Source organism: Grampus griseus (assembly GCF_964374135.1).
Source record: "Grampus griseus genome assembly, chromosome: 1".
Classification (NCBI taxonomy): Eukaryota; Metazoa; Chordata; class Mammalia; order Artiodactyla; family Delphinidae; genus Grampus; species Grampus griseus.
Window position 1 is genome coordinate 58,238,906 of NC_139017.1, and position 24,654 is coordinate 58,263,559.

General features: G+C 42.5%; 1 protein-coding gene across 2 annotated transcripts in view; it reads left to right on the top strand.

Annotated features, from left to right (window-relative positions):
- Positions 1–835: 835 nt before the first annotated feature.
- PAPPA2 (pappalysin 2) overlaps positions 836–24,654 on the top strand; it is a gene marked incomplete at its 5' end in the record, with an annotated part of 281,240 nt that continues 257,421 nt past the window's right edge. For both annotated transcript variants that reach the window (XM_082656927.1, XM_082656928.1), the window contains one exon: positions 836–1,751. In XM_082656927.1, the coding sequence (XP_082513053.1) occupies positions 836–1,751 (916 nt within the window). The remainder of the gene's footprint in view (positions 1,752–24,654) is intronic.

The window sequence follows — 24,654 nt, forward strand, 5'->3', positions numbered from 1 at the left end:
CAACACAGCAACAAGTTAGAAGGGGATAAAAAAACAAACAAACAAACAAAAATCCTTTAACACTCACCAACCCCAAGCACGGAGCTGAGGGAAGCATTCTGACCTGCACAGGCAGACTGGAGGCTGGATGGAGAGCTGGCTGAGGAGGACATCTGGAGAGTGAAGGTTAAGTACCAGCTGGGATTTTTGTGCCCCCAGATTCTTTTTGGCTTTTTAGATAATAAGCATCAAATTCTGTGTGTCTGTATACTAGTTTTTCTAGCAGTTTATTGGAAGGTGGATGTATTTGAGGTTAAAGACTACAAAGAGAAGGTAACTCCTAGGGAAGGAAGAAGGAGAGAGAAAAGAAAATTAGAAGCTAAGATTCTTTGGAATGACTTCAGGTAGTGAGCGGTATGTGTTTGTGAGTGAGTGTGTATTTGACAGGCTTTGGCTTATGCCCATGTGTCCCTCTTCTAGTATCAGCGAGGGGAGGGGCTATTGAAGAAAGAAAAAGAGAGAAACCTGAGCTCTCTGGAAGAAATTCATAGGAACCCAGAGAAACGAACTTCATTCTGCAAGGACTAAACTAGAGCGAGGAGAGAGAGGTCAAGGGAGAAGGGTGAGGGAAACACATACGGTGGGTGAGGTACAGAGGCCACGCTGGCCCAGCACCCAGCGCAGGTAGCCAGAAGAGGTTCTCTTTTGGGGCTGCTTGAAAAAGTTTGGTCCGTGAACAAAACAGTTTGCCTGGTGACTGTGAATCTACTGCCAGCTGTCTCTTTCTCTTCTCTCCATCACCCTGGTGTGGTACCCAGAAGTTGACTTCTGGTTCGTATAAAGAGCCAGCGGAGGTATGATGTGCTTAAAGATTCTGAGAATAAGCCTGGTGATTCTGGCTGGGTGGGCGCTCAGTACTGTCAGCTCTGAGCTGGGCTGGACACGCAAGAGATCCTTGGCTCAAAGAGGACACCTGAATCAGGTGCTGTTGGAAGGAGAACGCTGTTGGCTGGGGGCCAAGGTTAGAAGACCCAGAGCTGCCCCTCAGCATCACCTCTTTGGGGTCTACCCCAGCAGACCTGGGAACTACCTGAGGCCCTACCCTGCGGGGGATCAAGGAACGTACCATGCAGGGCGCAGTAAGCCAGACGCCGAGGGAATGGCTGTGAGATCTGTTCCCCCAGACCTGACTGGAAGTGCAGGAGTGACAAGTGAGGCTGAGCGGCCAGCTGCCCTGTGGGTAGAGGATGGTCCTATTGGGCAGTCGGAGCTACTGGGAGATGATGACACTTATCTTGGCAATCAAGGATCCAAGGAGCCTCTAGGTGAGGCTGGGACTCAAGAGCACGGAGCCTTGGCTGCCGCCAAGATCACCACCTTCCCACGCCAGAAGGAACCCGGACCAGAGACCCAAAGGAAGGGCCGGACCAAGACTAGGCGGCGGCGCCAGGTGGCGAAGGGGCAGGCAGGAGGTGTGCAGGGAGACCCCAGTGTTGTTCCCCGGCACTTCCAACCTTGGTCTAAGCATCCCCTTATGCATGGGGTCAGAACCAGCTCTTCGGAGGGCGGCATCCAGAATGGTGGAGGGGACCCCGACTGGGAAGCAGAGACCTTTAGCCCCCAAGGAGGATTGCCTGTTTTGTACTTCTCTGGGAGGCGGGAGCAGCTGTTGCTGCGTCCAGAAGTGCTGGCTGACATTCCCCGGGAGGCGTTCACAGTGGAAGCCTGGGTGAAACCGGAGGGAGGACAGAACAGCCCAGCCATCATTGCAGGTAATAACCCACTCCTGGGCTTTCCGTAGTCCGCGGGGGTAGGGTTGGCTTCCTTTTTTGTTGAGGTTAGACTTTGGGGGCAAGGAGGGGAAAGGGACAGAGCAGGAGGGCCAGGGAGGGCTGGCTGAGCAGAGAGGGGGAAGGGCCTTTATTCATCTGCGCAGCAGGATTCCAGACATCATCTACCTTAATGACTCTGTAACCACAAGAGCATTTGTCCCTTGTATTGATCTCATGTGGTTCTATACATTGTGCTGGCACTTAGGAGACCTCCAGCTCACTCTCTTATCCCTCTTTAAAGGGGAAGATCTCTGGTTCTTTGTCAGTGGGGAAGAGGTGTCACACTCCATTTCTCATAGTCCAGTATGAGATACCCAGGCAACTTTGAAACTACATGAAAGTGTAAAGACCTGGGCAGCGAGTCAAGCCTGGTCTGGGCTAGGCGGCAAGAGAACAAGGCTGCCAGGTACACAGCCAATGGGTCCTGGTTGGTTTCCTTTTCTCTGAGCAGCCCTGGGATGTAGCAGAAAGCTACTACCTTGTCCAGGTCCTTGAGTCCCCTTTGCTTTGTTCTAAAAATCATGAGTGAGTCCAGCCTAGGAAGAGCAAGGTCTGCTGGAAAAGGTGGGCACTCACAAGCCAGGACCCTGGCTTCTTGCCCTGGCCGTTGTAAAAGGGACCTAAAATGCACCTTGTATAACTCTATGGTGTTAATCAGGGGCAGTGTTTGGGAACACTACCCACATTTATTTTACTCTATACCCAGATATTGGCTTTCATGGGAAGTCACCCAGAAAGACAAAGAAAAGAGTGGGGTTAGGAATGTCTCCTTTGCCTTACTTCGATGGTGGGGGGATTGGTTTCAGGCAAGGGGTGGTTGGGGCTTAGATGTGATACTTCATCATTCAGTTTCCCATTATCCCTCTGGAGCCCCCCCGCCCCGTGACAGAACCTCACACAAGGCTAGGCACCTAGTAGAACCATTGAAATCTTATTAATCTGGATTGTCTGCAACACCGTTTGATGTTTGCCAGTCCTGTGACATCGAGGGGGTAACAGAAGGAATGAGAGGTATGCCAGAGGCAGACTGGGAATGGAACTCCAGAACCCCTCAAAGGCTTGACAGCTCCCCGTATTAAAAACTTCTCAGGTTACTGGATGCCTGCAAATAAGTTTCAGACTAGAGAAAGAAATCTGGAAGGAGGGAGCCTCTTGCAATGGGGTGTTGCTGGAACATCCCTTCCGGACACGCTGTCTCCCCCTCTTTGGCTGTGATTTCTCTTTTGGAAGCTGGGATTCCCAGACACTGAGCGCTCTAGAGTCTTGTGGTTTTGCGTGATTTTATTTTGGGGTGGGAGAGGGTGAAGGGAGGGGATAGAGAAGGGGCTGGGCTGTAAGATAGGTGGGGGCAGAGAAAGAGTAGAAGGAAATCCTTATTCTGGGGCCAAATGGAAGAAATAATGAGATGATTATCTGATCAGAGTTGGCAGCTTCACAGTTTTTCCCAGATGACATCTTCTTGCTGCCTAATCTCACTTCCTAGTACCCATCTGCCAGGGAAACTGTGTGCTTGCAGTCTAGACCGGGGCCTACCACTCTGCTTACCCCTCCTCTGGCAGTAGCGGCATAGGGACCTGGGATCAGTTCCCTGGCTCAGAAGAATCAGAGAAGGATGCAGCAGGAATATAGGAGGGAGGCTCTAAGAGACCAGTGCTTTGAGTTGTTAAAACCCAAAACCTGAGGGAACAGATTCTGGACAGTGGATCTTTCCATCCCTTTCATGTCCTTCTGTCTCATGCTCTGCAGCAGGGAGAACAGGGTCAGGATTTGATTCCAATTACAGCCTTCCTTGATGCACCTCCTCCCTCACCCCCCTGCCCCGCAAGCCCGTACGTACCTCTCCCTCCTGTGCCCACCTCCACCCTGCCACAGCACACACTCAGATCCTTCTCCAGAGTGCCCATCTGAATCCTCATAACCTCCCTAAGCGTGTAAAATTAGGCAGGAACTCTTTCGCAGACAGTCTAGCTTCGGAGGTTTCTTTCTCTTCAAATCAAAGTGTTCCTGGAGGTGTGCTGGTATTTCCCCTATAGGTCCACACCAGGAAGGTGGAAGGGCAGGAAATACGCAGGTCTGTCTCCTCTCCACCTCCCACCCTGTATCTCTGTTCAGATTTGTGCACATCAGAAAATATTCAGGAGAGATTTAGGGTAAAAGTCTGGGAGAGATGGGGGCTGGGAACAAGGCTTTCATTCTTTAGGATTCTAGCAACCGGGTTCCCAAGGACATAGGCATCCTTGTCTGCTCATTGTGCTCAGCTCCGTACACTTCCTCTGGGGGCCCCAGGGCTGAGAACCATGAAGGGCCAAGGCTAGTCCCCACCCCCACCGCCCTCCTCCCGGAATAAAGGTCTCCGATTCACTAACTTACTCACTCCTACCAACAGATCAGCCCAAATTCCCTCTCCGACCCTAGCACTGGTCCTTTTATTTGGTCACTGCCCGCTCCTGGGCTGGTTGGCCTTCAGCTGTGCAGAATGACCACAACTGAATTGTGTTCCTGAGAGCTAAATACAATTCAACCATGGAAGTTCTGCTGCTTCACTGAGGATAACCCAAGATGCTGCAAAACTTGACTCCCATACTCTCTTCCAACAGCTCTCAAACCTCAGATTCTACCTACTTAACATAGACCCAGTTTCCCGGTCCTCCATCTACCAAACCTGGGGCATTTTCTCCTTGGCAGATATCTTAAGTGATTCAGCTGCACCAGCCCTTGTAGAGGAACCCCCCTGAGATGGGAGACCTCAGGGAATACTTCCCACACAGGGCACTAGGTGGCAGCGTTGCTTCGTGCACAGGAGAGTAGGCGGTGCCTTGGAAGCCATGCAGTGGGGAATGTGTCTGGTTTCTCGGAGGGCTGTCCTTTCCCCCCCCCCCCCCCCCGGCCTCTGGGAGGTAATTAATCATCCCCTCCCAGAGCATTGTTGGTAGGCATCCCTTAGGGTCAGCTTCATACAAGTCTTTCCGCAGGGCCTATGTGAAAGGGCTAAAGTGGCATTCTTTGGGTTGTGACTAACTGGCACTTGTAAAATCTGGTAAAGAAAACAAAATCAACTAGAGTTACCTCCCTCCCCCCACCCCTAACTCCCACGTGCTTCCAAAATAGGAAGTTGGATTCTGGATGGATTGTTGGAATACTTTCATTTGGAGCCAAGGACAGTGCAGGCCTCACAGGCTTTCACGGGTAAGATTCTGGTCCCTGGACGGGGAGTGATGGTGCTGGGCCCCCTGCAAGTTAGACCTTCTGAAGTTGCCAATCTCCTGTAGTTCTGACGTGAGGCAAGAGGGCCTAGGAAAAGACTGTGAGTGGCTGCTCCAGCGTAGGGGCCTCCATCAAAGTAACTACTCGGGGGCGTGGCAATTCAGGGACTTGTGGCCACCAAGGAGTAGCCGGAGGTCAGGATCCCATCTGGAGAGGCTGTTGGAACTCAGCAGTGGACTTAAGCCAAATTCTGTTCCATCCTCGTGTGAAATCTTTAAGCTCCAGCACCCAACCCTGAAACCATCCTGTTTCTCTCCTTCTCAACTTCCTTTCCTCTCCTTCAACCCCAACATACACAGAAGAGGACCTTTTAATAGGTTCCTCCTCACCCCTAATTGATTTCAAATGTTCCCTGAAGTTGCCCAGCTGAGTAACCACCTGCAGCTCCAAGAGCAGGAGACTGAGTCAGTAAGTCCATGGCAGAACTGGAGCCCGAGCCCACGTTTCTTCACTCAACAAATATTTATTGAGTGCCTTGCCATGCAAAGCAGGGCAAGGCTCTGTGGGGAATACAAAGATGTCTAAGAACCTGTCCCTGACTGGAAGATGAGTTTTCCTTTTCTGAGGATCCAAGTTTCAGAGGACATTCCAGGGCAGAATTTGGGAGTCAGTCAGACCTGGAATCAGACCCCATCTGACACTTAATCAGTGCTGCCACCTGTGGCAATCCATTAAACTTTTCTGAGCTTTGGTGTCCTCAGATTGAGAAATGAGACAATGTCTTGCAGAGTTGTTACAATGTTTAATTGAATCATGTATGTAAAGTGCCCAACACAGGCTTGACCGTGGAATTTATTTGCGATGTGGTATTAACAGCGGGAGGTGATCATGGCTAAGAGCAGTGTGTTAACCAATGCATCTTTGGTGTTAACCCACCAACCTGCAGTCCTTCCTCAGTTAGGATATTAATTTCTTAGGAATTTAGTGTTCTAATCTGTAAAATAGGAATGACGGTAGATAGGGTTTTTGGCAAGATGGTCTCAAGATGATTGAGAACACTGTAGAATCAGTGGCTTGAAAGGACTCTGTTTTTTTAAAAAATCATTTTATTTTTAGCGTGGGCAATACTATTTAATACATTGGACAATGGTCCAAGGCTTTTTCTGGGATCATACACTCTTCTGAGAATATGATGGAATCTATGCTCACTTTCCAGAAATATGTCCGTGTCATGCAGTTCACATAACTTCCAGAGCTCTCTGGATTTCCTGGTAGCTAGCATCTGCTGACCTTGTTTAAGGCGTATTTATAGCTTTTTTGTTTTGAATGACACCTGAGAAATGAGATTTCACAGGACGATGTAACAACCCCTTCTCCCAGTAAGGGGGTGGCGTCCTCAGGGTGAGGAGTTTTGTTGATGTGGGGTGTGGAGCTTCACAGATTCACACACAGAAGTATCCACATAGATATAAAGAGAATTTAAAAGGAAGGCTGTGTGTGCTATGTGTGTCCAAAGCTGAAGCCTGTTTTTGTAAATAAAGTTTTATTAGAACCCAGCCACCCCCATTTGTTTGTGTGTTCTCTGTGGCTGCTCCCACTTTGAATGGCAGAGTTGAGTAGTTGCAACAGAGAATGTATGGCCTGCAAAGCCTAAAATATTTACTGTGAGGCCCTTTGTAGACTTTGCCAAATCCTGTTCTAGAGCATTACTTCTCAAACTTAAATATGCATAGAGATCACCTGGTATTTTTCTCAAAATGTCCTTGCTGCTATGGGAATACACCTGGCAGCGGATGCAATGAGAATGCCAACTCTGGGGCATTTCCTTGCCCAAGGACAGAGGTGCTGTGCTCTGAATCTGTCACTGCATTTCCACTGAGGCCACATGCCTTGGTGTGGCAGGGATAAGGAAAACCAGTTCCTGAGAGATTCAGATCTCCTCTGATAGTTGTCTCTGCCTTGAGGACTCGTGGTGGCCTTGCAGATCATTCTTTAGACTGTATAGCAGTTTACAATGCTTCCACTCCATCTTCTCTCTTCCACTCCATCTTCTCTCTTTCCTTCCTTCAGGTCAGACCTGTACCATGAACTGATGGCTCTCCCAGTCCTTTCAGGCCCCCTCCCTGTTTTCTCTCCTAGTTGTCTCTCCTAACAGAATCCTTGTATGTTGAACCCCATCTTGGCATCTGCTTCTTGCACTAACACAGCTAACTAACACAAATGCAGATCCCATTTCAGTAGGTCTGGGGGAACGTTTCTAACAGGCTCCTAGGTGCTGTTGCTGCTAGTATGTGGACCGTGATTTAAGCAGCAAGACTTAAGACTTAAGTAGACTCGTGAATCTAGAGCAGGGTAGGCAGGCTTTCTCTGTGAAGGCACAGTAGTAAAAAATTTAGGCTTTGCAGGCCACGTAGTCTCTGTTACAACTGTTCTGTCGTTAGAGCATGCAAGCAGCCTTAGACAATATGTAAATGAATGAGCATGGCTGTGTTTTAGTAAAACTTTATTTTTAAAGACAGGTGGCAGTCCCAATTTTGCCTGTGAGCCATAGTTTGCCAGCACCTGGTATTCAGGACTCTTCCTGCATGCCATGCTTCTTCCATAGCCCTCTTTTTCTTTGCTTCCTAGTCCTACCCTGTCCAGGATAATACCTACAGAGAGACTGACAGTATCAGTGGTAGGGAAACACCTTTTATTCAAGTAAAAACAAAACTTCCCAGAAATTTCCTGCAGAAAACAAGTCCTGATGGTTTCTGTATGAGCATTCCAGATGGAGTTTCTGTTTATTTACAGTTGACCGTTGAACAACATGAGTTTGAACTGTGCAGGTCTACTTGTATGTGGAATTTTTTCCAATAGTAAATACTACAGTACTACCTGGTCCGTGGTTGGTTGAATCTGAGGATGTGGAACCTGGATATGGAGGAACTGGGAATACGGAGGACTTATTATAAGTTATACATGGATTTTTGACTGCATGGAGGGTTGGTGCCCCAACCCTTGTGTCGTTCAAGGGTCAACTATATTTTCTTTCTTTATAAATGGCATATCGAGATAAAACTTTTATACCATAAAGTTCACCTGTTTAAACTGTACAATTAATGTTTTTTAGAATATTTGCAGAGTTGTGCAACTGTTAGCACAATCTAATTTTAGAACATTTTCATTCTACCCAAAAGAAACACCTTACCCATTAGTGGTCACTCCCCATTTCCCTCTCCTCCTTCCCATATCCACAATAACCAGAGACAACCACTCATCTATGTTCTGTCTCTATAGATTTGGCTACTCTGGACATTTCACATAATATGTGGTCTTTTGAATTTGGTTTCTTTCACTTGAGGTTCATCACGTTTTAGCATGCATCAGAGCTTCATTCCTTTTCATTGCTGAGTAGTATTCCTTAGACATGTCACTTTAAAAAAAAATCTCTTCTCCAGTTGATGGACATTGTGGTGGCTTCCACTTTTTGGCTATATGAATAGTGCTGCTAATGAATACCATACACAAGGGGATTTATGTTTTTATTTCTGCTGAGTAGGCATCTAGGAGTGGAATTGCATATGGTAACTATGTTGAACATTTTGCAATTCCCAGGAATGCATGAGGGTTTGGTTTTATATTTTGACCCACTAAAATTAAAAAGACTTCTGTGGCCTCATTGAAGACTGGGGCTTGGCCATTGCTTACATCTGGTAGCACCTGGGTAGTCTTTGAGAAATGTGATGTTGTCTCGTACAATGAGTAGACACATGGACCTCTGTGCTGAGGCCTCTGAAATCAGAGGGGGGCCTTACTGGTTGAGATGGGAGCTGTCATCAAGCTCCGTCCTCCAGCTACTCAAGGGCATCCTAAGATGGCCCATTCTTCCCTGAACCTGACTCTGTATGGCGGGAGTTCTCCTTTGGCCTGAACTGCATTACTTTCTATGACTTTCCACGTGCATGAGCCCCAAATGACATGCACGTGGGGAACACTCAGCCCCTCAAAAGTCACAGTGCATCGGATTCTGATGCATCAGCTCCTTCAGGAAGAAAAAAAGAAGAGAACCAGAGGGGAGAAGGGAAAATAAAGGCCATATGGCTCCCCTATAATGTCCTGAACTTCTCCCTGGATTCCAGCTCTGGGTTCTTAAGCACTGCCATCTCCCTGTGGCCCACTCTGTTCAGGACCTGGTGCCTGACTCACAAGGATGAGATCTGGGATTCTGGAGTCATTCAGGTGTCTCGGGGTGCAGGTTGGGGAAGGAGACTCACTTCCAGGTGGCAGCACAGAAGTGTTTCCTCCGAGTGTGACTGTGTGATCATCCTCCTTATCACATGGCAGCTTCAGGGCCTGACACCGCTTATTGCGCTTCCTGTCCTGATCCCCAGCTTCAGTTACTGTCTCCCTTCTTTGCGTTCGCAACCTCAGGGAGACAGTGCAGCGCGGAGGGGTCCCGGCTGATCCACATGCCACCATTGGCCGCTCTCTCCTCATTCTCTGTCGGCTGTGTGTTCTCTCAGTCCTCAGGGATGATGGAAACCTATGGGCACTCTTGGTGCAGTTCTTGGGTGGAGCACAGGTTGTCAGGCTGGAAATATTTAAGAGTAATAGGGGTGAAGCTGGAAAGTAGGAATCACCTTTGGCGGCCCAAATACATTCACCCATTTGCCCATCACTGGCAATGCTTTGTCTTTCTTCACCTTCTGCTCCCTCCTTTGTGCTCTACTTCATTGTTCCTCTGGGGCTGGCAGCCCATCTGAGTCATTCAGGACGTGTGTTTCAGCAGGCCTGCTCCTTCTTCTTCCCATCCTAGTCCATGCCTTGAGGAGGCAAAATAAACAGGAGAGGAAGGCAGCACATTAGCTTGGATTTTGAGCCTGAATACCCTGAACATCCCTTAGCTTCGGTGTCTGCTGCCATAAACAAGTGCATAAATTCCATGCTTCTGGGCTCCAGTACCTGGGATTAGGTTACCCTGGGGGCTCATCAGACCCCTTCCTGCTCACATCATACACCCCATGACCCTAGCACCTTCTAGAAAGCATATCTCTATGTTAAGTTTGTGTCCAAAAAACTAATAGCATCCCCTCCTTCTCGTTTTCATTACCTGCCTTAAAATAATCCTACTCTTTGGATTTTTTTAAAAAGAGAACATCCAGGAAATAAAGCCCAGTGGGCAAACAAAAGCATCCCAATTCTCTTTATGAGTCAGAAGTGAGTCGTAGAGAAAAGTTGTTCTGCCCAGATATACAATACGGTCACTGGAACCCAAAATTTCAGAGCATTTTGAAGTGGAAGCATTGCCATGGCAACCAACTGGGATATCAAGACCAGTAATTGCGGCTCAATTTTGGATCAGAAGTCCAGTTGCTGGTCAGAGTGGGAAGTCACAGAGCTTAAAACTTAATCAATCGGTTAGTGAATCATCATTCAAGCAGTGGCTCAGCATTTGCTAACTTTCATACAAGTAATTGCGGTACGTTTTGGGCAGGTTAGCAAAGAAACATACCTTTTTGGGTTTCTATTTGTTAATTCATCCATTCATTTATTCATTCATCCAACATTTATTGAGTTCCTATTAGGTGAAGTATCAGGCATTACGTCACGTGTTGGGGAATCAAGAATGAGCAAGGCAGGGGCTGTACCTGGAAGGTGCTCACTGCCCAGTGGGAGCTGACCTGTAACTGTACCATAACAGCTCGGCCTCTAGGAGGGCCAGTCCTGTCTCAGCGAGCCTGAGAATTCCTCGAGGCTAGAGAAGGAGAGCCAGAAACCAGAGAGACTGAAGGAGGCCTGGGAGGCAGCAGAATTGGGGAAAAGAGAGAAGGATGGAGATAAAGTGTCAGATGGCATAGGAGCACCCACTAAGCCATCAGGTCTGAAGTGGGCTCATTGGATGAAGCAGTTAGGAAATCATCAGAGGCTTTAGAGAGAGCAGTTTCACCCTGGAGTTGGGGGCTGGGAGAGGACTCCACATTACAGCAAATGGAGGTATGAATGGGATGGGAGGCTGTGAAGACCTAGAGCAGGGTCTAGCACACTCTGCAATGAAAGTGGCTATGAGGGGAAGGAGTAGGAGTCAGAAGTAGACACAGGTTTAGAGAGACTCTTTTAAGGTAGGAGAGATCCAAGTCTCAAGGTCTTGTAATAAAGCACTAGTAATCTAAAGTAGAAGACAGCATAAACACACAGGAGAATAAAGCAAGATGAGGTAGCAGAAATGGAAAGCATGCCCAGTTGTTTCAAGAAATTATTGAAAGGATTTTTATTGGACAAATACTTACATAGTTCTTTCTCTGAACCACATATGACTATGGTCACTTTGAAAATGTTAACTCACGAGCTCCTCAGAACAACTCAAGGAAGTGGATGGAGAAGTTGGAGCACAGAGAGGAATAGGACGTTGCCCAATGACACACAGCTGCTCGTGCTGCATCAGCATTTGAACCTGAGGGCTCCGTCCCTAGGGTCCATGCTCTTAGCCACAGTGCAAAGCTGTCTCTAATTTTTATGGAAGAAGCAGCAAGGAGCAAAGGGTCCCAACATGTCTCAGCTGAACCCTTCCACCTGTCTCATTTCTCCCGTTTCCTTGATCTCAGCAAAGAGCTCTTTCCACACAGGCCAGAACCCTGGGGGTTCTTGTCCCACTTCAGTACCCCTCACCCCTACCTTCCTCAACATCACATATAATACCAGGAATCACTCACCAAGTCTTGTTTGTTCTACCTCTATAATCTCATGTGGACCTGTCCTATTCATCCCCACAGCCAGTACACTAATCCTGGACATCTCTCACCTGAGAGGCCAATTCATTCTTCAGCTAATTGACTGAACTTTTTTTTTAAGCTTTCTCAAATACCAAGCAGCTCAAGTCACTTTCTGGCCTAAAACCCTTGAATGACCCCCATGTGAGCTCAGGATAAAGGTCCACTTCTTTAGTATGCCATATGGTACCCTACTTATGTCCTCAGGCTCATCACTGCCCTCTAGGGTGGATGCACACTCACACTCCCATCCATACACGTGTGCACATGTGCGTGCACCTACATACATACATACATACTTAAACATGCACACATATGCACACCACACACACACACATTCAAAACCACACACACACACACACACACACACTCTTAGTTACATTCTAGCAATGCCAAACTACTAGCAGTGACACAGATACACCACTCTTTTCCCTGGCTTCTGACCTGAGCCCTTTGCACTTTTTCTCCTAACAAGAAACTACTCCCCAAACCCACATTCACTGAACTTACTTCTAGTCACTCTCTGGTTTTTAGTTAATATGATATCTCTTCTAGAAAACCTTCCTTGGTCTCACTGATATAGGTTTGTTCTCCAGTGAATTCTCCTAACACCTTATACTCAGCCTTATCAAAACACTTAGGTCAACTTACTGCAAGTCCCATCTTACTTTTTATTCATTCAATAGATATTCTTTCAGCTCCTACTGTGTGCCAGGCACTGTGCTGGGGACTGATGTTAGACAGATATGGCCCTACTGCCACACTATTTCTTTCCTAGGCTAGCTCCCCCCCTGCGCTGCTTGAGGTCAGGGGCTGTACTTTTTTCATTGCTATACCCATAGCACCTAGTGCATTGATAGCAAATAAAACTCATCCAATAAATGTTTGATAAGAGGATGAATGAATGATTGAACAAACACAGGGCAAGATTTAGTCTTACAAACTGTGAAGTGAATTTTTCTATTTGGAAGTAGGCACAGGAAAACATGGTAATCTTTAAATCCTATTGATTTGGAAGATGGCTACAATGTTTGAAATTCACTCGAAAATAACTAGAAAGGGTGGTTACCCTTATCTTCCACCTCAACTTTCCCTTCCTCAGCCCACCAAATATATCTATACTTGATAAATATTGACCAGGAACTAGTCTCCTAGAAGAATTGGGTGTAGTTGCAACTTGATTATTTCTAAACTTTCAGAAATTATCTATTCTATTTATTTGCTTCTTCTGGTTTGTATGCATTGTCTCTTTCTCATTGTCCCCCTAGAAATTTTGTTTTGTGTATCCATCTGTTCACATTATTCCTTGTGGGAGGGGAAGGAGAGACTGTTCCTAGAGAAAGTTAATTTTGCCAGTCTAAAAAAAAGAGGACAACAGGTGGCCCGGAAACAGGAAGTACCTAGCTCAATTTGTTTTTTAATCTATTCTCTCACTTACTAATTTATTTATTCAACAGATCTTTATTGAGCACAAAGTTAGTGTATGACAGGACTACTTGCTCTCAAGGAGTTTATGATACAGTTGGAGAGATAGGGCCTATATATATTAAAATGATAATATTAACAAGTGAATAATAATACTGAGTGCTTATTGAGTGCTAAGCACTGTTTTCATTATTTTACATGTGTGAATTAATTTAATCCTCCCTCAGACCCTATTAATTAGGTATCATTATTATCTCCATTTCATGGATGAGGAAAATGAGAGAAATTGCTCAATGTTGCTCAAGGTTGTACTGTTATTAAGTTTGGTTGATCTAGCGGATCACACTCCTCAGTCTGCTCTATTAACTAGAATAGTATTAACCACCTTTGGGATTCTCAGTTGGCTGCTGGGCTGGCTCCCCTTAGCCATTTTTGGGTCTGGATTAAGGCCTGGGAGAGTCTGGGGAAGTTGGGATGAGGCAGGATTGTCCTGGGAGATGTGCATGAGGACCCAAAATACATTGGCCACTCTCTGAAAGGCACACTAGAACTCCAGCTTGGCTATCCAGGTAGCTTTTTTTCTAGCCCTTGTGGATTACTTTTTTAGCAAGAAAATAGCTAACCACCCAGGCAGTAGGTAATGAATGCTTAAAGCAATGTTGCATTTTGCTGTGGTGATCAAGAAAACTTCCTTAGGAAGGAGGCTCCTGCTGCCCCAGATTGATTTCAGGTCAGTGGCAGTGCTGGGCCTGTTTCGTTGCAGTTCTGGGGGTCACGGTGGCCCAAGCCCTTTGCTTTCTAGGCTTTTCCAAACAGTGCAGAATTCCTTTAAATAACCTCCAAGCCATATAGAAATAGCAACAATCAATTTACTAGGTAACTTATTTTTGTCCTTGCATTATCATTATTACTTAAAATTTTCTAGCATCATCATTACAATTTTCTAACAAGCAGATCTGAGTAGGTTTCCTTCTGCCATGTCTTATCTTTAGCTACTTAAAACCCTCAGTGGCTCTTGATTTGTCATCCAGAGTGTAAGTCAAAACTGGTTAACTCTTATTTAATGTCCCTTATGATCTATTCCAACCAAAATATCTGATTTTAATTTTACCAATGTCCTACATGAAGTGTATAATTCTTAATTAATCAGTTTGTTCAACAAATATTTATTGAGTGTCTAATGTGTGTCAGGCTCCATTGTAGATACTGGAGATTCAGCAGAAAACAAGATAAAAATAACCATAATTAATAACAGCTTACATTTTTGAGTGTTTATTGTAATTAGGTTTTACCTATATTAATGCATTTGACCATCAAATGAAGGAGGCATTATCATTAGTTCCATTTTACAGATAAGTAAATGGACTCAGAGAGGTTGTTTATTGTAGAAAATGTGTTAAATATAAAAATTAAGAAACCTTTTTCCTATGAATCTGCATTTAGGAAAATAAGCACATATTTGTTATTTTATAAAATTTAGATCAAAGTATATATATTGTTTTAGAATTTACATAGTTTTAAAAATAAACAAGCTGTAAACACCTTCCTGTTTTCCTGAATATTCGTCTAAAATGTGATTTTTATTTAATTTTAAATTTTTATTTTTTTAATTCAATTTTTTAAACTAAAACACAAAACCAAAAGCAGTTTACCCATTTCTCTCACCCTTCCAGTCCCCACCTCTGGAAATCACCAATCTGTTCTCTGTATCTATGAGCTTTTGGGTTTTTTTGTTTGTTTTTCTTCTTTTCCTATATATATTTACAGATTTCACATATAAGAGGGCTCATATGATATTTTTTCTTTCTCTGTCTGACTTATTTCACCTAGCATATTAGCTATCCAGGTCTATCCCTCTGGTTGCAAATGGCAAGATTTCATTCTTTTTCATTGCTGGGTAGTATTCCATTGTATATACCAAAATTTCTTAATCCATTCATCTATTGATGGACATATATTGTTTACATATCTTGGCTATTGTAAGTAATGCGGCAATAAACGTGCTTTTTTTTATTGATATTGTCCCACTTGTTTATTTTTGTTCTTGTTGCTTTTACTTTTGGTGTCAGATTAAAAACATCTTTGCCAAGATCTATGTTAAGGAGCTTACAGCCTATGTTTTCTTCTAGGAGTTTTATGGTTTCAGGTCTTACATTCAGAGCTTTAGTCCATTTTGAGTTAATTTTTGTGTGTGATATAAGATAGTGGTCTAGTTTCATTCTTTTGCAAGTGGCTATCCAGTTTTCCCAACAGCATTTTTTGAAGCCAGTCTTGTCCCCATTGTGTATTCTTGGCTACTTTGTCATAAATGAATTAATTGTATATGTGTGGGTTTATTTTGGGCTCTCTCTTCTTTTCCATTGATCTTTGTTTCTGTTTTAATGCCAATACCATACTCTTCTGATTACTGTAGCTTTGTAATATTGTTTGAAATCAGGGAGCATTTTGCCCCCAGTTTTGTTCTGTTTTTCTCAATATTGCTTTTGCTATTTGGGGTCCTTTATGCTTCCATACAAATTTTAGGATCGTTTGTTCTATTTCTGTGAAAAGTGCCATTGGAATTTTGATAGGAATTGTATTGATTCTGTAGATTGGTTGGGAAAATATGCACATTTTAACAATATTAATTCTTCCAACCAATGAGCATAGAATATCTTTCCATTTATATGTGTCTTCTTCATTTTCTTTCATCAATGTGTCATAATTTTCCATATATAGGGCTTTCACCTCCTTGGTTAAATTCATTCCTGGGTATTTTATTCTTTTTGATATAATTGTAAATGGGATTGTTTTCTTAATTTCTCTTTCTGATAGTTTATTATTAGTACATACAAACACAACAGATTTCTGTGTATTGATTTTGTATCCTGCAGTTTTACTATATTCATGTGTTAGTATTAGCAATTTTTTAGTGAAATCCTTAGAGTTTTCTATATATAAAATCATATCATCTACAAATAGGTACAAGTATACTACTTTCTCTCCAATTAAGATCCTTTTATTTTTTTCTTGCCTAATTGCTCTGGCTAGAACTTCCAATACCAAATTGAATACAAGTGGTGAGAGTGGGAACTCTTGTCTTGTTCCTGATGTTAGAGAAAAAGATTTCCACTTTTCACCTTTGAGTACAATGTTAGTTGTGGGATTATTATATATAGGTTTTGTTATGTTGAGTTACATTCCTTCTACACAATTTGTTTGAGAGTTTTTATCATAAATGGAAATTGAATTTTTTCAGATGCTTTTTCGGTATCTATTGAGGTGATCATATGAGTTTTGTCCTTCATTTTGTTAATGTGGTGTATCACATTTGTTGATTTATGGATGTTAAACCATTCTCACATCCCTGGAATGAATCCCACTTGACGTGGTGTATGATCCTTTTAATGTATTGTTGAATTCAGTTTGCTAATATTTTGTTGAGGATTTTTGCATCTATGTTCATAAGGGATATTGGCCTGTAATTTTCTTTTCTTGTTGTATCCTTGTCTGGTTTTGATGTCAGGGTAATGCTGGCCTTGTATAATGAGTTAGAAGTATTCTCTTCTATTTTTGGAAGAGTTTGAGAGGGACTGGCATTAATTTTTCTTTGACTGTTGGGTAGAATTACTAGTGAAGCTGTCTGGTATTGCACTTTTGTTTGTTTGAAGGTTTTTGATTACTGACTCAATCTCCTTACTAGTAATTGGTCTGTCAAATTTTATATTTCTCCATGATTCAACCTTGGAAGGTTGTATGTTTCTAGGAATTTATCCATTTTTTTAAAGTTGTCCAATTTGTCGGTATATAATTGTTTATATTAATCTCTTATAATCCTTTGTATTTCTGTGGTATCAGTTATAACATCTCCTCTCATTTCTGACTGTTTACTCGAGTCCTCTCTCTTTTTTTCTTGAGGAGTCTAGCTCAAGGTTTATCAATTTTATTGATCTTTTCAAAGAACTAGCTCTTGATTTTGCTGATCTTTTCTATTATCTTTTTAGTCTCTATGTTATTATTTCTGCTCTGATCTTTAACATTTCAGAACTTCTGCTAACTTTTGGCTTTGCTTGTTCTTTTTTCCCTAGTTCCTTTAGGTCTAAATTTAGATTGTCTAGTTGAGATTTTTGTTTGTTTGTTTCTTGAGGCATGCTATAAACTTCCCTCTTAGAACTGCTTTAGCTCTATCCAATAAGTTTTGTCATCATATTTCCATTTTTGTTTGTCTCAAGGTATTTTTGGTTTCTCTTTTACTTCTTCATTTTCCCATTGGTGTTTAGTGGCATGTTATTTAGTCTCCACATATCTGTAAAATTTCCAGATTTATTCTTGTAATTGATTTATTGTTTTATACCATTGTGTCTAGAAAAGATGCTTGACATGATTTCAATTCTTAAATTTTTAAAGACATGTTAAGACTTGTTTTGTAGTCTAACATATAATCTATCCTGGAGAATGTCCCATGTGCACTTGAGAAGAATGTGTATTCTATTGCTTTTGAATGGAATGTTCTGTATGTAAATGTTAAGTCAATCTAGTCTTAATGTGTTGTTTAAAGCCAATGTTTCCATATTGATTTTCTGTCTAGATGATCTATCCATTGATGCAGGTGGGGTATTAAAGCCCTTACTATAATTGTATTGCTGTCTATTTCTCCCTTTAGATCTGCTATTATTTGCTTTTATATACTTAGGTGCTCCTATGTTGAGTGCATAAATACTTACAAATGTTATATCTTCTTATTGAATTTGCCCCTTGATCATGATGTAACAGCTTTCTTTGTATCTTATTGCAGTCTTTGTTTCAAAGTCTATTTTGTCTGATATAAGTACAGACACCCCAGCTTTCTTTTGGTTTCCATTTGAGTAGAATATCTTTTTCCATCCCTTCACTTTCAGCTTATGTGTGTCCTTACATCTAAAGTGAGTCTTTTGTAGGCAGCATATAGATGGATCTTCTTTTTTTTATCCATTCAACCACTCTAAATCTTTTGATTAGAGAATTTAGTTATTATTGATAGATAAAGTAATTATTGATAGATATGTGCTTATTGTCATTGTATTAATTATTTTCTGGCTGTTTTTGTAGCCTCTTTCTTTTGCTGTCTTCTTTTTTTAAAATTTATTTATGTATTTATTTTTTAATTAAATAATTAATTATTTCATTTTTTGGCTGTGTTAGGTCTTCATTGCTGTGCATTGTCTTTCTCTAGCTGGGGCGAGCTGGGGCTACACTTCATTGCGGTGTGTGGGATTCTCATTTGCAGTGGCTTCTCTTGTTGCAGAGCATAGGCTCTAGGCACACAGGCTTCAGTAGTTGCAGTACGCAGGCTCAGTAGTCGCGGCACTCGGGCCCTAGATTGCACAGGCTTCAGTAGTTGTGGCACGTGGGCTCAGTAGTTGTGGAGAACGGGCTCTAGAGCACAGGCTCAGTAGTTGTGGAGAACAGGCTTAGTTGATCTGCGGCATGTGAGATCTTCCCAGACCAGGGATCGAACCCATGTCCCCTGCATTGGCAGGCAGATTCTTAACCACTGCACCACCAGGGAAGTCCCTTTTTGCTGGTCTTCTTTTGTGATTTGATGACTTTCTTCAATGGTATTCATATGTTCCTTTTTATTATCTTTTGTGTAGTTACTATACGTTTTTGCTTTGTGGTTACCATGAGGCTTACATATGACAAATTGTATCTAAAACAGTCTATTTTAAGTTGATATCAACTAAGTTTCATCTCATTGTAAAGTTTTACATTATTACTCTCCCCACCATGTTTCATCTTTTTGATGTCACATTTTACATTTTTTATCTTGCTTATCCCTTAACTAATTACTGTAATCATAGTTATTTTTATTACTTCTGGCTTTTATCCTTCATACTAGCTTTGTAAGTGATTCATCCACTACCTTTACTATATATTTACCTTCCCAGTGAGATTTATTCTTTCATATGTGTTCTTGTTATTAATTAGCACCCTTTCTTTTCATCTTAAAACGGTCTTTTTAACACTTCTTTTAAGGCTGGTTTAGCGGTGATGAGCTCTTCTATCATTTACTTATCTGGAAAGCTCTTAATTTCTTCTTCACTTCTTAATATTAACTTTGCTGCTAATATTAACTTTGGATGTTCTCCGTACACACACTAAAATCTGAGCAGCTCTGGTCTAGAGCTGGCATTTCAGGAGGTCTGTGTGCACTTTCAGTCTGGTCCGGCAGGCACTACCTATTAAAGGTAGAAGGTGGTGGTGCTTTTCATTTAACTCCCGATGTCCGCTCTGTTCCTCATCAGTAACAATAATAACCTTAAGAGTAGCTAACATTTATTGACACTCTGTGTCAGGAACCTCGCTAATTACTTTCCATGGTTGCTATGTATGAGCCACCTCTTCTGAGGTTGCGCATGCCTTTGGATTCTTGTCTCCCAGTCTCACCATACTGTGTTTCCCTGCTCTCTCAGGCAATGACAAAGCAAGCCCTCTCCTCTCCCTGCCAATCTGCCTTATCAGCTCTCACCCTATGCATGGGTGGCCTATGGAAAGCCTGGGGAATTCTCATTCTGGTTTCTGTCATCTTTGTGCATGACTAAAATGAAGAGTGGACTGTAAAGAGAGATTTAAAATTTTTCTGGGAAGATGCTAGTGAAATAGTCTCAGAAGGTTTTTCTCCCACTCTGTAAAAGCTTGTGCTCATGGTTAAAAAGCTGAGCCTAATCCTGTCTTGAAGGAAAATCTTCTAGAACAGCTGAAAAAAACCTCCCTGGGCTTCTTTTTTCACTTTCTCCCACTGTTCCTGCTGACACAGCCCTGCTCTTTGCCAGGTTGCATGGCCTTTGATGGATGGCCTATCTCCTCCTCCTCCTTGGCCCTTTTTGTTCCCCTTATGCTCTCCCTGGGGGGTGGGGTGTTGGGTAAGTAGTTCTGCAGAAGGCAGCAGATAGATGTGCAGGAAGGCCATAGGCATAACATCCTGAGAAAGAACCTTGCCTTGTATCAGGTTGATTTATGATCATGACCTAACCTGGCCCTATTTTTTGCTCATTTTCCTCCTAAAAACAAACTTGCACCACACAGCATGTTTTTTCAGTTACCAGAGCTGATGACATTGTGCGTGACTTCTCTCTTTTATTGAGCCTCACCTTTCTGGAAGCCAGTGGGCCTTCCTGGAGAAGCAGAGCTCTCACTCCCGATTTTAACCCTCCCAGAAGTACAGAGAAGAACTCTGCTCTGGGGCTTTCCTGGAATGGAGGTTCCATGGCCATTTCTGTGCCAAGGACAGCACTTTTGCCTGGACTTTATCTTCTTCTACCTTGGCCTGTAGTTAAATGATCTCCTCTATAAGACTCTCTCATGGATGAATGTTCCCTCCAGGATTGGGCTTTGCCCAAGAAAATCTCTCCACAGGTTTTACCACATGTGCTGTAATCCAACCTTGTAGGACTCAGAAGGAAGCAGCTTATTATGTGATGGCTGGGGAAAGCATCATGGGAAAGTCTGAGCACCTGTAGATGCACAGTGGAAGGAACACTTGGTCCCCCTTGCGTCATACCTCTAGGTCAGATGCAATTGCAGGATCAAGGGGCACCCCTGCCCTCCACCCACTCACCTCCGAGACTGGTGGGATATCTTCCTTCTCTGAGTCAAGATTCTCATGACTCAATTTGACTTTCATAGCAGAGCAGGTGCAATGTAGGAACTAAAACTTGGTCTTCCCTTCACCCTGTGGGAAATTCACAGGTGTTTAAGATAGGCTCTTGTCCTCCAGGAACTTTCAGATTGCTTGGAGAAATAGGGAAAATAGCAGCGGTACCATGAGGGTCAGCAGAAAACTCCTTTGACTAAAGTGGTCAAGCAAGGCTTCATGGACAAAGTGAAGCTTAGGTTAATTTTGAAGGGCACACCCATAGGTGGGAGGCACTTCAGGCAAAGGGAGCTCTATAGCATTATTTGTGGGGTTGAGACTGTATTTGGAATGGTGGTGTTTGTTAGGAAAGTGACATGTTGACTGTAGATCAGGATTTTAATCGGGAAGCGTATGAGAATGAAGTCTCAGTGCATCTTTCTCAGCATTGGGCTTACATAGGCTCTCAGACGGGGACATTTTTTGGCTTTTCCATTTATTTCAACATTCTGAAATCAAAGTTTGCATAATGTTCTTGAAACACAGACACTTTTCTGCTTTGAGAAGGAAAAGTGTATGAATTGCTCCTTTTCCCCATTTGTCATCACCATAAAATAGGAATGCCAAGGACAGGTTGGTTCCTGACAGTTCTCAGAAGATTCCTTTTGCTCTCACTTCATATTGACTTTTATAACTCCTGGGGTGGATACTGTCCTCATTAGGATGCCAAGAACACTGTTGAAGTGTAACGCCCTCTATCTGGTCTTGTGTTCAGGGGACCCTATTCTATCAAAACCAACTGGCAGAAGATTCCAGTAGGGGAGCAGAGGGGATTTCTGGTGAAGGAGGTGAGCAGTCAGAACAGTCTGACTGGCTTGTTTGAGAGCAGCTCCTACCTGGACCATCTCATTTCCCTTCTCCGTTACACTCTCTTCTAATACAGAGTCCTCCTCCACCAGTTACATACCTAGTGGGGAAACCAAGAAAAAGGAAGAAATGGAGATGGAAGCCACTGGCTTGGAGCAGAGTTTTCAGCTGAGTGTTCTTCACATCAGCTCCCCTCCCACCTTCTCCAGCCTTTAGTCACTGTCCTGGTTTTGGGATACGAAGCTCCCACTTTGTTTCAGGGTCCTCTAGAATTGACTACTGAGTGTCATGTGTCACAGTAAACCCTGCGGGGCCACCCAGACATTTTACTAAAGGTCAGTAAGACAGCCTGTCAACTTAGGTATTGCCCAGCCTGGAGATACTAACTGCTATGCTAACCAGTCTGTTCTCTCCTCCAAACTATTTCCAGGTGTGGATGTCAGCCTGCATATATTTTTTTGAGAATCAGATCCCAGTCACCTTCAAGAAGTAGTCTGAAAATTTGTTAATGCCACACTCACCAGCTCTTTTGCTCTTCTTGCTCCAAAAGAAAAATTAACCATTAATTTTTAGAATTTGAAATGTTTTAGTGCAGTGGAAAGAGCATGGGCTTTTTGGGCAACGAGATCTGTTTTTGATCCCTGTCTCTGGTTCTTCCTAGATGTAAGACTGTTGAAAACTTGCTTAACTTCTGTGATCCTCAGTTTTTTGGTTTTTAAGTGAATACAATAAAATTCAGTTCATACATTTGTGGTAGGGTTTAAAAGGGCTGGCACATGTCCAGCGTCTGGAGCGTCGTAGATATTTAATAAAAGATAGTTTAAGTCTCTTTATTTCCTTTTGGCATGAGCAGATCTCCTGAGTGCAAAGAAAGAACCCCAAAACGAAAAGAATCAGGATTACTCCTCTACAGGGGCCACATTTAAAAATTTCTACATTAAACAGTTATTTATATCTCTCTGGCTTTGATGTTCACTACTACTTGAAATTTTTTCACCCAGGGAGACTAGTTGATTCTATTAATTCTAAATTCTGGCAATTAATGATAGTAGAGAACTGGATGCAAATGATTTTTCTGGAGGACCCACATGAGTATATAGCTCTGTTAAGGTACCCACGGTCTCTAAAGACAAGTTTTGGAGTTGAGAGCAGGAATAAAACGAAAAAGATATGCTCTCTCAATTTACTTTCCTTTCTCTGAAAACTTAAATACAAGGTAAAGTATTTGAACAATTTTACATTTAGTAAACACTGATGCATAATGGAAGCCAGTTCCAAGCAAGAGCTGAAAGAAAAATCTTTTTAATTGAGGTATAATTGATATAACATTAGTTTCGGGTATGCGACATAATGAGTCGATCTTTGAATGTACTGCAAAACGATCACCTCTATGTCTAGTTACCATCGTCACCATACACAGTTACATATAGGTTTTGTGTGTGATGAGAACTTTTAAGATGTACTCTCTTGGCGGCTTTTGAGTATTCACTACAATATTATCGACTGTAGTCACCATCCTGTACATTATATACCCATGAGTTACTTATTTTACAACTGGAAGTTTGTACTTCTTGAACCCCCTCACCCATTACACCTACCCCCCATTCTCCTACCCTTTGGGTTACCACCATTCTGTTCTCTGTATCTATGAGTTTTGTTTTGTTTTTTAGATGCCACATAGAAGTGGTAAGTGAAATCATACAGTATTTGTTTTTCTCTGTTTGACTTAAAAAAAAAATTTATGGAAGTGTAGTTGATTTACAATGTTGTGTTAGTTTCTGGTGTACAGCAGAGTGATTCAGATATATATATATATATTTTTTTTTTCATTATGGTTTATTACAGTATTGGCTTATTTTACTTAGCATAATACCCTCAAGATCCATCCATGTTGTCACAGATAGCAAGATTTCATTCTTTTTTATGCATGGGTAGTATTTTATTGAGTATATTTACCACATCTTTCTATCCATTCATCCATCAGTGAACACTTAGGTTGTTTACATATCTTGGCTATTGTATATAATGCTGCAATGAGCACAGAGGTGCACATATCTTTTCAAAGTATTTTCATTTTCTTCAGGTAAATACCAAAGGCAGAATTGCTGGATCATATGGTAGTTCTAGTTTTAGTTTTTGAGGAAACTCCATACTGTTTTCCATAGTGGCTGCACCAATTTACGTTCCCACCAACAGTTGCAAGAGGGTTCCCTTTTCTCCACCTCCTCACCAACACTTGTTATTTCTTGTCTTTTTGATAGTAGCCATTCTGACAGGTGGGAGGTGATAATCTCACCGTCATTTTGATTTGCATTTCCCTGATGAATAATGATGTAGAGCCTTTTGTGAAATACCTGTTGACTATCTGTATGCCTTCGTTGGAAATATGTGTATTCAGATCTTCTACCCTTTTTAAAACCAGATGTTTTTGGGTTTTGTTTCGCTATTGAATTGTTTGAGTTCTTTATATATTTTGGATATTAGACCCTTATCGGATATAAGATTTGCAAATATTTTCACCATTTGGTAGGTTGCCTTTTCATTTTGTTGATGGTTTCCCTTGCTGTGCAGAAGTTTTTGCTGTTGTTTGTTTGATATAGTCCAACTTGTTTATTTTTGCTTCTGTTGGCTTTGCTTTTAGAGTCAGATCCAAAAAATCATTTCCAAGACCGATGTTGAGTCACTTATATTCTATTTTTCTTTTAGGAGTTTTGTGGTTTTAGGTCTTACATTCTAGTCTTTAATCCATTTTGAATTAATTTTTGTGTATGATATAAGATAGTGGTCCAGTTTCATTCTTTTGCAAGTGACAATCCAGTTTTCCCAGCAGCGTTTTTTGAAGAGGCTGTCCTTTTTTCATTGTATTCTTGGCTCCTTTGTCATAAATGAATTGATCATATACATGTGGGTTTATTTCTGGGCTCTCTATTCTGTTCCACTAATCTGAGTGTCTATTTTTTATGCCAGTTCTATGCTCTTTTGATTGCTGTAGCTTTGTAGAATAGTT